Source organism: Podarcis muralis, chromosome 1 (genome assembly GCF_964188315.1).
Source record: "Podarcis muralis chromosome 1, rPodMur119.hap1.1, whole genome shotgun sequence".
Taxonomy (NCBI): domain Eukaryota; kingdom Metazoa; phylum Chordata; class Lepidosauria; order Squamata; family Lacertidae; genus Podarcis; species Podarcis muralis.
Window position 1 is genome coordinate 39,494,115 of NC_135655.1, and position 17,671 is coordinate 39,511,785.

At 39.4% G+C, this 17,671-nt stretch overlaps 1 protein-coding gene and 1 long non-coding RNA gene across 9 annotated transcripts in view; one reads left to right on the top strand and one right to left on the bottom strand.

The window, feature by feature from the left end:
• The window catches only part of CDIN1 (CDAN1 interacting nuclease 1), a 118,304-nt gene that overhangs the window by 88,187 nt on the left and 12,446 nt on the right, over nucleotides 1-17,671 (top strand). The window contains exon 12 of one of the 8 annotated variants that reach the window (XM_077926397.1): nucleotides 14,427-17,383. The exons of the other annotated variants lie outside the window; for them this stretch is intronic. Coding sequence (XP_077782523.1) covers nucleotides 14,427-14,487 — 61 coding nt within the window. The 3' untranslated portion in view covers nucleotides 14,488-17,383. Of the gene's footprint in view, nucleotides 1-14,426; nucleotides 17,384-17,671 lie in introns of those variants that run through there. 8 annotated transcript variants of the gene reach the window in all.
• The window catches only part of LOC114593475 (uncharacterized), an 87,185-nt gene that overhangs the window by 10,431 nt on the left and 59,083 nt on the right, over nucleotides 1-17,671 (bottom strand). Inside the window, exon 3 of the long non-coding RNA XR_003705702.2 lies at nucleotides 7,590-7,666. This is a non-coding gene — a long non-coding RNA (uncharacterized LOC114593475). The remainder of the gene's footprint in view (nucleotides 1-7,589; nucleotides 7,667-17,671) is intronic.

Here is a 17,671-nt window from a genome sequence, read left to right on the forward strand (position 1 = left end):
TTATTAGCTTCAGTTCAGTAATGTCACTGCTGGCATTTTAAATGTGAAAATGCATTTATTTGCCCTTTTGAACTTAGTTTTTTTAAAAATAGCTTAATTAACGGTATTTCTGGGAACTTAATTGAGCTAAACTGCTTTTGGCACACTAGGAAAAGGGTAATCTGACTGGGTGATGAGTAGTTGCTTACAAATAACCTTGACTTGCTTTGTCTTTTAGAGCTTGGCTCTTTTCCTCGGCCTTGTCTTGTTCTGGGGTGTGTTGTTCTGTTCTGTTCTGTTCTATTTTTTTAAGCTTGGTTTGCTCTCACCCCAGAGGAAGGCCATCAGTTACATTGACCGGCTGGTTTGTCATAACAAAGTACCAAATGAATGTGTGTGCAAGTTATCTTTTTGTGAAGCTTGTTTCACAGATAAATCGGCTTCACAGAACGGCATCTTCAACACACACCTTCGGTATTTTTTGAAAACTCATTTTCCGTAAATATTACAGTTTTCCCCTTTAGATACAATTCAGAAGTTCACCCAACAATATCAAACTGAGACAGCATTACCTCTAAACACTTAGATATTTTAAATCGGAACAAAATGCCTTGTTACCAAAGTCTCATCTACCCGACTTGCATATCTTTCATTTGAAATACTCACCAATTCCTTGCAAGAAAGTGAAGTGAAGAAACCCTAACAAGTTTAGGCTTGGATCGAGAGATGTAGTGCACAATGGAAAGGCACTTTTGCAAGGTAGTCCCATCACATGTCATCCCAAAACTTTCGGGAATAACTTTTGGGAGGTGCCAAAGGCTCTTGTGGTGAGGGAGGAAAAACCCCATTGCAGAAAGCGGAGTTCCGCCTGTCTATTTCTGTATCCACCCCATAGTCTCCTAGATTAATTTCACACTATTCTGCTTTTATTGAGTTTTATTAATGTGTAAAGTAGAACAGCACCTCTCAAATACTTGCACTATCAGCAATTGCAGCTCAGTAAGGTTTTCCCTGGTTTACTGTTAATTCAGTTAAGGATAACCCAGGCATACAGAGAGGGGAACCTGGAAGCTCACAAGAGCTGCTGAGTCATAAGGCAGGAGATTATGAAGTGGCTCAAGCTTTAAACCACAGGAGTACACAATGGTCATACAAAATTTGACTTCGGTTTCGGATGCTTTTCACACACAGGCTTAAGAGAAGCTGGAAATGGATTGGCAAGTGTTCAGAGTAAAAGGATGGATTTCAAGAGTGGGATATTTTACAGCCAAAGAGCACAAGGAGCAGTCAGTAATAATGGGTGGGCATTTATAGGGCATGTCGCAGCATCTGAGAAGTATGAGCTACTAAATTTTTTGAATGGGTGTGCAGAGATGATTGGTCACTGTGGTCTTAGAGGAGAGATTTACTTTTTTCACTTCATGATGCCATTCCACTTTGTCCTGTCAAGTTTTCTATATAGTTTCATAATGTTCCTTCTTCCATGTAGTAGAGAAAAAAATTGAGCCTCTTAGCTTTCAAGTTAAACTCTTGAAAAGATTTTTCAGTGGTGCTCAATGATCTTTAAACCACAGTAGATTTTGAATCCTGCTACTCACTATGTGTCACCTAACATGTGCTTATATTTCATTCCTGTCTGAAGAACTTCCTACTTTATACAGTTTGTGGAGCTCCATACATTGCCTCAGATAAACAGTGAGTTCCATCTTCATCCGTATGATAATTGGGTTTCTGAATGTGTTTAATTGGAGCAGTTTTAAGGGCGAAATGTTCAGCATAACGTGGACAATCTCTATGCCAAATAGAGAGCTTTCTAGTTCATGTGGAAATACCCATTTTCACCATTGAGTCTACACCCCACTCTTTAGCTGCTAGATATCTAGAACAGCTCACAAACAAACAATTAAAACAAGACAGTCCTGGCCTGCATGCTGACAGTCTAAAAGACATGACAGAAAAGGAAAAAGGAGCAGGGAGAAGAAAAGAAAAGAACAAACTCAGGTGCCAATTCTTTATTTTTAAATTTATTTTTTATTAATTTTCTAATTATTATGGAGCCACAGAGACAGGTACACAATAACAAAAATTCAGTAATCTATCCAATTAAAGGCAAGGCATTCAAAACCTGAACATATTAAATAACAACACCCAATCTAAAACCATGAAAGCCATTTTTCTCTAGAAGCTGCGGGGAGAGGTACCTGTAAATCTGAAACTAAACTACCGGTATAAGAAATAAAATCTCACCATACTCAATAGGAATGATCAGGATCTTCCTATCCCTTAGAGACCCGTAACTTATGTGGGGTTTTCATATATGGTTTTCATATATATGGTTTTATATGGAATATAAAAATTCAATATATATTTTATACAATAAGGATAGAGTCAGATTTTTTTGCCATTTCCCTTGCTGTGCTGTAGAGATCCTGGCAGCTGGCGGCACCCATGTTAAAAGTTCCTTTTGGCAAAATGTCTTCATAGTAGCTGTCCACATATTTAGTGGGTGACAATTCCTAAAGTTAAGGAAGGTAAAGGGACCCCTGACCATTAGGTCCAGTCGTGGCCGACTCTGGGATTGCGGTGCTCATCTTGCTTTACTGGCCGAGGAAGCCGGCGTACAGCTTCCGCGTCATGTGGCCAGCATGACTAAGCCGCTTCTGGCGAACCAGAGCAGCGCACGGAAACGCCGTTTACCTTCCCGCCGGAGTGGTACCTATTTATCTACTTGCATTTTGATGTGCTTTCAAACTGCTAGGTGGGCAGGAGCAGGGACCGAGCAATGGGAGCTGACCCCGTTGCGGGGATTCGAACTGCCCATCTTCTGATCGGCAAGTCCTAGGCTCTGTGGTTTAACCCACAGTGCCACCCACATCCCAAAAGTTAAGTAGTAGTTCTTAAAATGATCAGTTGGAATGGAAACAGTTCTGGGGCAGGAAGAACCTGCAGAGCTGATAGAATGAGCCCTTCTTCTCATCTCTTCTACTGCTGAAGCAGTCTGCCTGAAAATATATTAATTACTATTAATGTGTGACTATTAATCTGCATGCTGCTTTGCAAAGTGATGACAAAAAGCCAGATTCCAATGAACTGAAGTTTGATACAGAAGAGGCAATAGAGAGGAAGAAGGTGGAATCAATTGTGAACTGCCTTGGATTTGTAGAGAGTAGATTTCTTGCTGTGATCCTACATACTCCTGCCCGGTTACTAGTAATTGTAGTGTCAGGTATTCCTGAACCCATTTCTGAGTCTAGATAGAAGGCAAGGCGTAAGTGGGTGGGGAGAATCAGATTTAGACTTTCCAATCATACTTCCAGCCATTTGGATCATTTCGTACTGCTTTTATGGTGTTTCATTGTATACGATGTTGTACCCTGCCATGCTATATTGTATGAATTGGTGGTATTTACATACGTAAGTAACAATACTACCACAATCTCAAAATTATGTGTTTTGGTACGTGAACTGATGTTGAAGGCTGTTTTGCTGAAGAGACTGACTTGGCATCTCAGCAAGATGGGGATGACTAGCATGGAGAAGGGACGCTGCCAGGAGACATGAATGCTGTGTGGCAGAGGCAGCACATTTTCAGCCAAACACAGCAGATGCCTGCCAAGATACTGCATGTAGCAGTTAGGCAAACTGGAAGACACCTGAGCACGTGCGATAAATGATAGGAGCAGCTGGCATAGTGCAGCAGAGGTGCAGAACCACCCTTCTGACAGCAGTGTCCCTGCCACTCACCAGGATGGGGCAAGGCAGCAGCATTGGCAGGACTGTCAGAGTCCACCATCAGAGACAATTTAGTGATGATCTCTCAGCTTTCCTCTTTCTGATTCCTCATCAAGCCTATGCCCTCCCCCTTGGTGTTTCTGCTTCATCTTTGCATGCTGAGAGGAGGGGTGTGCCCTCCATTTAAAGCACATTCACTGGCTTCCCCCTCCAAGAATCCTGGGAACTGTAGTTTCTCCTTTAAATAGCTAGAATTGCCAGCACCCTTAACAAATCACAGTTCCCATGAGTCTGTGGGGGGAGCCATGTGCTTTAAATTTGCACTGGGAGTGGATCTGCCTGATTTCTTGCCTGTGGGGAAATCTGCAAGCATATATAGAGAAACAACCCTATCTGTTTCCTTCTCACCATAGCTGTCAACTTTCGGATTTGAAAATAAGGGATCAGCAGCTTCACCTGTCCCGGGGACAGTCTACGGGATATCAAACAATCTGGGATAGCAGCGGGAAACGGCAGGATTTTCCTGCAAAAAAAGGGAAGGTTGACAGCTATGCTTCTCACAGCAGTGCTTGTGTAATCATTCAATAGGGGGATGTGGGTAGAGCTGTGGTCTAAACTATTGAGCCTCTTGGGCTTGCCGATCGGAAGGTCACCGGTTCAAATCTGTGTGATGGGGTGAGTTCCCATTGCTGTCCTAGCTTGTGCCAACCTAGGAGTTTGAAAGCACACCTGTGCAAGTAGATAAATAGGTACTGCTGTGGTGGGAAGGTAAATCGTGTTACTGTGCGCTCTGGCTTCCGTCATGGTGTCCTGTTGCGCCAGAAGCGGTTTAGTCATGATGGCCACATGACCCAGAAAGCTGTCTGTGGACAAACGCCAGCTCCCTCGGCCTGAAAAGTGAGATAGCCAGCTTTATCTGGACTTAGCCATCCAGGGGTCCTTTACCTTTTTAGCTTTGCCTTATTCATTCAGTCTTTCTTCCATTTAATTATTGTCCCACAATGTCCCCTTTTTATGTATATATCATTCTCCTTATCTTACCAATTGCCATCCACATCTGATTGCACATCCATATACTATAGAACCTTTGGTTTCAGGTTGTTGAACTTACTCACATGCTGTCTTACCTGAGGGAGAACCAGTCCCTTCAGATCCACTTATACACACATACAACACCTCATTCTCAAAAAACAGAGGTCCTGTTACTTCTTCGGTTTTCACTAGGAGAAAAAGAGCAAAAACACTCGCAATTCCCAGGCACGTATGAGACTGCCTTATACAGAGTCAGACCATTGATCCACCTAGCCCAGTATTGTCTTTTCTGATTGGCAGAAGCTCTTGAGGGTTTTGTGAAAAGTCCTTTTCCATTAGCCAGGTAGCCTTATAACTAGAGATACTAGGACCTGGGGATATCTGCATGCACAGAAGTGTCTGCTTCACAAGACTTCCTGCAGCAACAGAGATCATACTGAACATGTTATCGTGCAATATTTGGAGACTCATTGGTGTGCTCTATTTCCCAGTATATGAAGGAAAAGCTTCAGAGAACAGCTGTGTTCTGATTTCTCCAACAGATATAAAGGTGATGGGGGGAGGTCACTTGAGAAAGCCAAAATCCCAACCAACCAAGTCCCACACAAAGTGGGAGTCTGAATTTGGACCAAAATACTGCATTTTTTAATACTCCATTTACCTTTTAGTGACACCCAAATGGATATCCTTCTCATATTCTACTCAGTACCTAGTTTTTGTCACAGCATTCATAAAATCCATTTGAATTCAACCGAAAGATAATGGCATCATCTGTACTGAAAACAAATATGAGCATTTAGTGCCTTATGTTACATGTTTCCTTCTTCCAAATGTTCTACTGCATCTGCATTAATTAGTGTTGAGATAATTATGTGCAGTGTTTTCAATGTCATTCAGATTCAGAGGTTCAGTAGTGATAAGAGCAAGTCAGTTGAGCTATTAATACATAATCCTTGTTTTTGAAATTTCACCGCCATAGAAATGTGCATCCCTGAGTCGGTAGCACTTAATAATGTGAAAATAAACAAACAACCAAAAATCATACCCAAACCATTGCAGCTTTATGTTTGGAGGACCCACAATAATTGGCATCGCAAAAGATACATGGGTAATATGAGGTACAAATCATTAATATAGACTATCAAATCAGAGAAATGTATTCCTTATGAGGAAATGTTTTGCTTTTAAAACTAGAGCTCTGCTTCTAGTATCTGGAGATATTAAATTGAGACACACACACACACACACACACACACACACACACTGCTGTACCCATTCATGCAATGACAACAAGGAATTTATGTAGAAAATACTCATTTCAGTAGCTTATGAACTTGGGTTTTTATTTGAGGCTATTGAGCTTTATAGCTCAAAACACACACACACATGCATACACACACACACACACACACACACACAGAGGGAGGGATCTTTCTCAACAGAACACAATGCAGCCCTGTTGCTCCCATGTCATGTGTGCGTTTAGGCTGTGTACCAACCCATTACAAGCTCTGTGCTGTGTGGAAATGAGGGAATTTCACACCCCTACACCTCACAACACTGCCAGTGGGACTTTGTAAGTGATAGGCTTCCACCATATAGCGTGCTCCACCACAATTATTCTTAAACCCCAGCTCCTAATTTTTTATTTCATGGACTGCTCAGTTTTACTTATAAAGTTGTATTCATTTGAATGGCATTGCATTTTTACTTATTAGGTATTTATATACTGCCATTTCTGTGTGGAGCACAGACACGTAAAGAGAGTTTTGCAGAAGCACTCCCATTGGGATGAGAATATCTAAGGTGGGAAACCCTGGGCCCTCCAGATGTTGCTGAACTACAACTCCCATCAGTCTCAGCAAGCATGGCCAGGGAATTTCAAACGGGGGACATTCCCAGCCCTACCTGGGTATGCCAAAGATTTAATCTGGGTCCATCTGTATGCAAAGAAAATGCCAAGGAGCTATGGCCGTTTCACACAAGTTGATAATAGAAAGCGAACTATAGTGGTACCTCAGTTTTCGAGCTGCTCGGAAGCCAAACGTTTTGGTTTTGAAATGCCGAAAACACAGAAGCAATTGCTTCCATTTTGGAATGCACCTCGGAAGTCGGAACAGCTTCCGCTGCGTGTATTTCTTTTTTCTCCATTGACTTTGCCCACCGCCCTTTGCGCATCAATTGTCAAACATTTCGGAAGTCGAACAGCCTTCCGGAACGGATTACGTTTGACATCCAAGGTTCCACTTATTTTATTTCAAGAAAAAATACATGTATACATATATGTTGTTGTTTAGTCATTTAGTCGTGTCCGACTCTTTGTGACCCCATGGACCAGAGCACGCCAGGCACTCCTGTCTTCCACTGCCTCCCGCAGTTTGGTCAAACTCATGCTGGTAGCTTCGAGAACACTGTCCAACCATCTTGTCCTCTGTCGTCCCCTTCTCCTTGTGCCCTCCATCTTTCCCAACATCAGGGTCTTTTCCAGGGAGTCTTCTCTTCTCATGAGGTGGCCAAAGTATTGGAGCCTCAGCTTCAGGGTGTCCTTCCAGTGAGCACTCAGGGCTGATTTCCTTAAGAATGGATAGGTTTGATCTTCTTGCAGTCCATGGGACTCTAGGAGCAGTTACATTTTGTTGTGTTGATACTTCTTTTTATTTGTAATTTTGTGTAGTAGTTTGTTTTTAAGATATAGAAATTGTATTGTAGTACTCAAGATTTTGAAACTAACAAATTTATTTGCTGTAAATGTTTGGTGACGCAGGGGTACACAGCTAGTAGAGGTTTCTTGCAAAGTATTTGGAACTCAGGATCTATAAAGTTCATAAAAAATGGTTAAGTCTCACCTTTCTAGAATGCTTGGCTGCAGAATCGTAGTCCAGCTTTGTTTGTGAACCTCATGAGATCTTGCAGCATTGTGTATCTGTGTGGAAAAAAGATGCCAGGAGTGAAGATAAAATATTATTTCATATTTCATGTCAATATTTCCTCTAGAATTGCTTTTATTAGTAGCCTTTCCAAATCATGAATAGACTTTTTGTTGCATGTAGACTGCTGCAAGGCCAAATTGGTTTTTGAAACAATTATTCTATAAGTCAGAGTATGGACATAGCATGTGTGACAGTAACATTAGAAGTCTGTGACTATAATAAAGTGCAAAGTGTGTTTACTTCATTCATATGTTCTAGAATTTGGGGTTCAGTTTAAAGGATGTATAAAATGTGCACTTGTAAAATCGGCAGCGTCTGCCGACAGACACAAATAGGTTAAAGGTTGTAATCTTTTGAAAGAAGTTGGTTGGCTTTCCTGCTGGCCCTCCTATCAACTTTAACCTCCAACCTTCTTCAACATGTATCACTACAAATAAAACTGCTGAGGTTTGACAAGAGGATATAAAGTCACCAGGCCATCGCACAGAGATCTCTATATGATTTTCTTCTGCCTTAAACTTAAATGGATACTGCTGTAAGTCAGGTTTTTAATAGGAAGCCATAAACACTCACCCATATCACTTTAATTTTAATAATTTCTGTTTTATCAGGAAAAAACCAAAAAAATATACATTGTAAATTATGTTTGACAACTAGAATTTAGTGGTTTTGTTATTGGTTGTCTTTGACCATTACACAGATTTCTGTTCTTCATTTTAATGTGTACAGTTTCAAGCAAGCAGCATATGATATTGATATAAACATGGCATTTTGTAAACAGGCTTATAAATGAATTTTTAGATCATGATTAAGACAAACCAGATGACAAAAATAAACGATATGTTTGCAATTTACTCCACTAACTTTAGAATAGTGGTTTCATGAACACCTGTGATTTGAGCAAAGGAAGGAGACTCTTGTTTCATTTTACCTTTGCACACTCTTCTAAAACTTGCAACAGTTGTGCGTGTCTAGAGACCTCTTCTTTTGACCTTAAAAAAGGTGTCTATCACTAGCAGAACTGATTGTTTCACAAATAGTTTTGCCAAAATAAGTATTTTTGCTGCCTCGTTATTTTTGTCAAACTGCAGTTTCATGTTTATACAGGGGCCAACATTCCTTTCCTAACTTTTTTTTTTTTTTTAGAATTTAAATCTGAGGCAAGTGGCACATAAAACCAGGATAGTAAGATTTATTTATATACACAAAAAAAAATATTCATAGCAGCTGTTAAAAGACATGAGTACATAAAAGGGTCTGCACCTGGTGCTGAAAAGTTGGGGTGGCATTCAAAAGATTGAATCTAGAATAGAACAGACTATAATAGAATCTGGATACATCATTTGTGGTGTACAACTACACATATTGGATCTGCTCATATTGTGCTCTATAGGCACAGGACCTGAGGCAGAGTGGGTCGGCATCATTCCAATTCACCACCACGCTTTGGGTTGGATCCAAACTTCACTCCTGCTGGTAGGAGAGGGAAAGGCACATTTTGCTGATTTCCCCCTCCCCTTGCAGTTTTCAATGTCAACTTCTATCCTATTATGGATGGCTGAGGAACCTTCCAGGGCATTGTGGAAGAGGTGGCTACACGGAAGAGAGAGGGAATGCTTCAAACTTACCTCTCCACCCCATCCTGCCACCAGAATCGCTCTGCTGCATCAGAAGCCTTCCATGGATGGATGGAAGGAAGGCAAAATGTGGATCCTGCCTATAGAATATGATTGCTTGTTTAGAACCTCTTTCTTAGCTGTGAGCTCCTCTTAATAGTTTCTATGTATCTATCTTTCAAAAATGAATTCTTCATAGCCTTTTGATTTATTCATTGACTATGAAATTGCAAACTCCAGGCTAGGACGTACTTATACTATAAGTTGCCTAATACCGTTTCATGATAATTTAAATTTTAACTCGTTCTTTTTCATGTCATTTGTTCTCCAGCTTCACACAAAGTGTCTCTAAAATAATCCTTATGGTTTGATTTTAAAAAAAATAGTTCTTGTTATTAATATAATTTTTCCTTACTTTTATAATATCACCTTTCTTCCATCATGGGACTTAAGGCAATACATGTGTGTTTCCCACAAGGCCTTCTGTCCGCACACTGATCAGGCCTGGTTGGCTTCAGCAAGGTGGTTGCCTCAGCAGCCTTCAGATCATACCTGTTGGATGCTGACACTTCAGTACAATTTTATAAATTATCCTATTTCACTTTACAACAAATTTGTGCTGTTAGGCTGAAAGATAATGATTTGCCCAAAGCTATCAAAGTGCTTCCTGGAAGAACAAAAATTTAAACTCTAGTTTTCCCGGAATCGACATATGCTACTTGAGAACACCAAGTCCTAAAATAAATACAGTGGTACCTCGGTTTTCAAACGTCTCCGTTGATGAACATTTCGGTTTTCGAACACGCCTCGGAAGTCAAACATGCCACGCGGCTTCCTCTGAGTGCAAGATCCTGAGGCCTAGCTGTTGGCTATTGAGTTTTTGGTTTTCAAACATTTCAGAACTCGAGCGGTCTTCCAAAACGGATTATGTTCGAAAACTGAGGTACCACTGTACTGGTTTTAGGATGTAACATTTGGAGCAAACTGGAAAACACTAAATTCTATCAGTTTGCATACTGTTTATCCTGGTATTAAGCATATTTACATGCAACTAAACCACTGGTTTTACATTAGAACTTGCTTCCAGATAAGTGTGGTTAGAAGTGCAGCCTGTATGTGTTTTTTAAAATACTACAACTCGAGAAAAAGTGCAATAATAAACGCTTGTGAGAACAGCTAGATTTGAACCATTAATTAAGAAGTCAGTCTTTCGAAACTAAGAAAGAATTAATAACTATTTCCAAAAAAAGAAGAAAAAGGTAAAACAGAATAAGAAATTAAAATCTTCCAGTTGTTTATAGTATATTACTATCTCCCTTAGACTGCAATCCTAGGCACACTTTCCTGGACACAGTGTGACATCCTTCTTACTCTAATTCCCAGTGCTTATGAGCTGGAAACGTTTTGTCCGAACAACTTTACTTTATTTGTTGGGCTTTCTCAATCTTTTGTGCTTTCTCTTATATTCTTATCAGTCATGCACGAGGACATTATTTAAGTCTTCTTAAGAACTAGCTATTTCCACAGTTCAGAAATTCTGGCCCTGATCCAGGGAACGGTAAGCACACAATCTTCCCCGAAAGCAGAAGTTTTGTGTACGTTGGCTTTTATGTGTATGTAAGGGGGATTCCTCTCTGGATTGGTGCCTATATCTATATCTATATGCATATATGAGGAAGCTGGCAGGGAACAACTATTTCCAGGGAAAATGCATATTTAGAGATAGTTGATTCACTGGATAATTTTAACAGCCATTCTTCTAACTTGTTTGTTCTCTTTCCATTTGTGTGATGCAACAATACTTAAAAGATTGCAAAACTGCACTCTTAGGACCCAACTAGATGTGACGCAACAGAACTGTGATCAGATTTCCCACTGTCTGGGCTCAGGATAGATAAAATTGGAAGAAATTGAAAGACTGCAATACTTGCCCCAGTAAGCTGGGACTAAGTCCCATTGCATTCAGAAGGGTGGTTTAACATCATGGCACAATGAAAATATCAGATTCTACCTGTCTGATATTAATCCGGAGGTAACTGCAAGGGTGGCTGAGTTTCTGTCAATAGTATCTCTTAAAGTAGTGAATGGCACGGTTTAGCGGGAAGACACTCCAATGAAAATTGCTGTTACTATATATCTTATATGGCTGCTTCTTTGTGTGTGTGTGTGTGTATGCGTGTTTTAAGATCTATATCTGTAATGCCTAATAAAGGTTTGGAGAAAGAGAATTCAGTAGGACTAACTTCTTAGTAGACATGGTTGGGCATGCACTGTAAATTTTCTGAACCAATCTTAAATAGTTTGGGTTGCATCTAGAGTAGACCTTCAGAAAAGGAGTAGGATACAGACCAAGAGTGGCTGTGGAAGGGGGAATCACCGAAGCTGGGAAGAGGGCAGCTTGTACAAACAGATGCAACCCTGTATTTTCAAAACAAAGATCATAGGTTACAATTAATTGCAAGTTTTGTCCTTTCTACATATGATGCGATCACACCTATAAAAATAAATGCTCGCTTATATCTGTATTGCTTTCTTCTTCTTCTTCTTCCTCCTCCTCCTCATGAAATCCATGTCCCTAGATAATAGCAGACCATTTAGCTGGTTGCATTTACAAAATAAAAAAGCAAAAAAATGATTCCCCCCCTCCCCCCCATACGTCTGCAATTCTCAGTTCAGAAATCTCATTGTGCAGTGGGGGAGATACATTAATACAATTAATTAAGGCTATTTCATAATGTATTCAAAGAAGGCCAAACTATAGTAGTCATTCGGCCTCACACATTTGTATCCTGACAGGCAGAGGGGAGACTAATCTTGCCATTCTGTGTCAGTTCTGTCCCATTTCTTCTCTTTTGGCTTTAAATCTTTATGCAGTTAGTATATTATCATTTTCTACATAAAGAGTAGTCAACATTCATGAATGCATACTTGTATTTCTCATACACAAGTATGACTGGGATTGATTGATTTTTTTTTTTTACTGCAAGTAAGAAGATTCCTGTTGGATCAGGCCAAAGGTCCATCTAGTCCAACATCCTCTTCTCACAGTGGCCAACCAGATGTCTACAGGAAGCCCATACGCAGAACATTAGCGCAATAGCATTCTCCCCACTTGTGCTCCCCGAGAACTAGTATGCAGAGACATACCACCACCAATTCTTAGACATCATGAATAGCATCCCTCAATAGTCTATTTTCCTCAAATTTATCTAAAGCCCTTTTAAAGCCATGCAAGTTGGCGGCCATCAAAACATCTTCAGGGAGCAAATTCTGTATGTGCTGTGGGAGGAACTACTTTCTTTCGTCTGTCCTGATTCTTCCTCCCATGCTAACCCTTGCACTGTATCCCACTGTCTACAGAAGAGGTCTCTGGGAGGGTAAAGGGTGCTGCATTGGGGATGAGGGGGGCGGAAAAGCAGACATTGCTTGTGTAGCTCCGACCACCTGAGAAACCTGTTTCCATGGGCATTTGGTCATATAGCCAGGTGAGCCAAGAACTATTAGGAAGTCAGAAGCATGGCACCAGGTATGGGGAAACTTTGGCCCTCCACTTGTTGCTAAACTGAAACTCCCATTGGCCATGCTTGCTGGAGCTGCCCCACAGTTGGTCTTGGTCCTTTTCAGTGGCTACACTAATAGCGTAGAAGAGCTGCTCCCATAAAGCATGGATCGTCCCGTCTCTGGCTTCCTGCTAAGATGTGTGTGTTTGTGATATCTACTGCTGTTGCTTTTAAATGGATTTTACTTTTGTGTTGTCTTTGTTGTGTGTTTTATTGTAGCCCCCTTTACTAGGAATAAGCCCCATTGAACTAGTTGAGACTTACTTCTAAGTAGAGAAGTATAGGATGACACTGTCAAAGTTAAGTGTGTCTGATAACATGTGCTTAGCTCAGGACTTTTTTCTTAGTACCTGGACTGAACTTAAATTTCTCTCACACAAAAGTTAGATTTGCCCTCAAGTTTTCTCAATATCAGCAGACTAATGGGCCATAATATCATCAGAAGCACCTATAGTGACCATAAGTACAGGACACCTGAGTGTGGAGGTGAATTTGTGAGGAAGTGACAGGTGCATCCCAAAAAAGAGTTTGGGAATTGTGGTTTTCTTTAGGTTACAACAGAATACCACACCATTGTGGATGCTATTCAATGCCAGTCCTACCCAAAGTAGACCCATTGAGTTTAATGGACATGGCTAAATTAGATTCATTCTTTTTCGTGGCTCTACTTTGTGTAGGACACAATTGAATACAATTGTGTATAAACACATTATTTAGGAATTCTTTCTGCATGCACCACTGGCCAATTAGACTTTGCATAACTGTGCAGTGAAATGGTTAAAACCTTACTAATGGAAAACATGAGAGAGGGAGAGAGAGACTACTGCTTTTAGAAACTCCTTTATTATGGCATTTATTGGATGCAGTTCTTTAATAGGACCAGAAGAATATGTGTGTGTCCTTAAGTTTATAGATGAGATAGCTGTTTAATTATTAAAATGCAGAACAAACAGAATTGATTATAGAAAAGGAAATTGTGAAATACCATAATGCCAGTGCTTTTCTATTGAATGCTTCTATTTCCAAGTATGCATAAAGCTTAACACATGTAAAGAATCCATATACCTCACTCAATAGCTAAACTAATTTTCTGTTTTAAAATTTCTAGTTTCTGAAGACAAAACTTCAAAGGAAGTCAGACCTATGTTTATCCCTCTTATATGTCAGAGTTTAAATGCAATGTTTTATGTATACAGTCATCATGACAGTTGAAAGAGCTATGAGGAAAAGCAATTATATAATTGCTTCAAGTATTAAGTGGAAGGGATAAAGGTTTTTAGAAACCATAGAACTGTTTTAATAATTGTATCACCTGAAGTTGAGTAGCAAAATTATGTCCTGATTATTTATAATAAGTAATTAACTATATGCATGTATAGGCTATCACAGATTTTCAGAAATTATTTTTCACTAGCATTCTTGCGCGTGCACACACACATATACAAACACCCCATCATTTTCTATTTTAGCAGTTTCCACAATTTAAATATTACATTCCTATTGTTTGCTTTCTGTTATATTAGTAGTGTGTGTTTTGCAATTCTAATCTTCACATTTTTCTTTCTTTATCACCAAAGTAAGCCTTTTGAAGCCGAGGAATTTTTCACAGCAATATTGACAGTGTTCACATTTGCATGATGACAGCCAAGGAATGGAGCAGTAATTTTTGAAATTGCAGAAGTATTTAGAACACTGATAAAAGCTGAAATATATTTTTGATGGATTGAAGTTAAGCATACATGATTTTTCCTGCTGTCAAAAGGCTCTGAATTTAGTGAATATTTGCCTGCTGTGAGAATGCAAGATTAACATCACAACCATCACCCGGGCACCCAAACCCTGCAATTTAATAGCTTTTTAGGTTCTTTCCTTTTTCTAAACAGCAATTAATCTCATTTTAGTACAATTTTCTCGTTTCTGAAGTTGCTCATTGAATCGCTGTTTTGTTCATATTTGGCTTCAGCTCCTCTGCATAGTCATTAAAGTCCCAATTAATGTCACCTTTAGCTGAAGAGTACTCATTTTTATTGAGAAAATGACAGTTGCTGCCATGAGTAGTGCAGTGTAATATACATTAATTGCCCTGTAACACTGGTAATTACGAGTTTTTCAAGCCTCTCAGTAAACTGTCATGCCTAGACAAGACTGTGCTAAAATAGATTACTCATTAGGGAGACCTGTCCTGTTTTCTGTTGGGTTCTTAGTGTTGGTTAAAAAAAAAAATCTTGAGCTTGAACAAATAGTTGCCAAAAGCAATTTCCTACAACAACATACTTCTGTTGGGTTCTCCACCCGTCACTTAAGTCTGCGGTCAGCAAATAGACAGGGTGCAGCAGACTCAAGAGAAGCTGAGATTTGGACAGTTTTTTTGCACGGTGCTCAGGAATAAGCTTCATAGTCCTTAATTCAGCACTGTAGCATTGTATTGTGCTGTGTTAAAACAGATACGTACTGCATTATGAAACAGAAATTGGTACTGACAGGGTTTGGTTAGTAAAATCATAACATCACTCACTGTCAGCTATATTGAACTTATTAAACTTGTAGCCAAATAGTTCTAAATTCAGAAATTATCAGGTCTGTTGAAGAATGATATATTTGGGTGTTTTTGGGGTGTATCTCTTACACTTTTAGATTATATATCTGAAGAACATAGTGCTAATACCATGAGTGAAATAATTGGTTCTCAGTATCAGCCTTTAATACATGTTGTTAAATATATGTCACACCACCAACTGAGCTGAAAAATCAGGTGCTTCTAATTTCAGAACGAATGTATTTTTCCCTCTCTTTCCAGAGCATTTCTTGTTTTTCCATTTTTTAACATAATCACTTCTAAAGGCACGGCAGTGCTGAACTGAAAACCTTTGTTTTATCTTTGTTATAACACCTGCTTTAGGCAATCTGCTCCCTTTCCTCCCCACCCCCCAAATGAATTTTGTCACAGCCTTTCTTATTCTCTGATAGTGATGAGCTAATGAAAGTAGATAGTACAATTTGTGCTGACCAGGTAGCAACTGCCAGCGTACAGCTGAGGATAGTTTAAAGAAATAAATAAAATATAGCACTATATCACTGATTTACCCATTACACAACATTAATAGTGAGAGACCTTGGTGTGTTTATCTGTTTGTATTGGTGTGCATTTATCGAATTGTTTATGACAAGACTAATTGGGGTAATTGTAGACACTGAAATTACCTGTCAACTATATGTAACCACACTCCCTTTCTTTCTGACAAATGATGACAACTGAGGGACCCCGTAGCATTACTCATGATGGCTTTTCGAGTGGTAATAAGGACAATAGGGGCCCTGGCTAATTTGACATGGACAGCCTTCACAACAAGAAGCCAGCTAAATGACTTGTCAGTAGGGGAAAGAAGTCGGAAAAGTAATGGAGTCCCCCATGGCGCTCTGACAGGGAGATGAGGCAATTTCAACGGAAAGTGAAAAGGCTTCAGTTTGTCAAGTATTTAGAACAATCAGAGAACAGCTAGAGGCTGGAACCTGACAATAAATTTGTGAACCATGGTAGCAGTTTCATATAGGTCAGTTATTTCATAATGGTTATGCAGCTTTTAGAGGTTTGTGCTTTCGTAGTGTACTTCACATCCGCCAACTGGTGCTTTGTCACCTTAAATTTGTGCTTTGCTTTTACACAGTGGGAATAATAGTTAAGGTTACAGAGTAACAGAAGTGTAAGACAGCATGGTTTTCAGACCCCCAATATACTGAAAAATAAACAAAATCTGGATAGTAATCCTGTGATAGCATCCATTACAAGCCAGAGGTGTTAACACAGAGTGGTGGACTGCAACTTTCTCATTTGTGTTTTATTCAAAGCTTTCTTTTTTCTTTTTTCTTAATTATTAAGGGTCAATTCCTGATGCTTTTTTTCTTGAACTACATTCCAATTTTTATGGTTTGCATACCTGTGGTTACAGACATGTATAACTAATTACACCACACAAAAAACTTGCATTTGTTTAATGTTTTGCTGAAAGACTGGAACATTAAATAGAATTATTAAATCTGAACTATTTATATTTTGAGATTATCATAATCTTACTTTCTCCCTTATTTCCCTTAATTATTCTTTTTTTATATATTCTTTTGACGTTCATTTATTGATAAATACAGAGTAATTTTATATATCTGTCATTTGTATGGTTTGGCTGTATATTCTGATCTGGATTCTCATTTTACCCCTTTTCTTAGATTTAGTGAACACTTTCCCAAAGCAATCAGCAGCCATCTATATTTGCTTATGTATTTATCCTGTATACCAAAGAGCAGCCTTATCCTCTGACTACTGATATAACCAAATTGGCACAATCCACAAACAATAAGGAGGTATCAAGAGGTTTGGGCAAAGTCCAAACTACTAAAAATAAAAAAATAAAATTAAGGGGAGGGGAGGCCTGTGAGAGAACCCCAATGAGGACTGAGAATGCTCAGTGGCCAGCAAATGCTGGCAACTATTGGTGGGAGAGGAAGGAAAACCAGAGAGAAGGGCGAGGGGAATGCAGTATCAGGATACTGCAATGTATGTACCAGGTCTCACTAATAATTATTCCTCTTTTTCTATAGCATTTTTAAAGGCTTTTTCATTCCTAAGTGCTTTTTCATTCTTTTTGTATTTGTCCTGTACAGCAGTTACTTAATTGCATACTTCGGAGCTATGCAAAGATTTTGAACCCACATCTTAGTCCAGCATTCTGTCTGTCCATGTGAACTTCCTTCACTTAGCTTTCTTTTTTGGTCATGCTAACTTGAGCCTCATGAATAATCTAACTGCATTTTTTTTTTTTTAAATGCA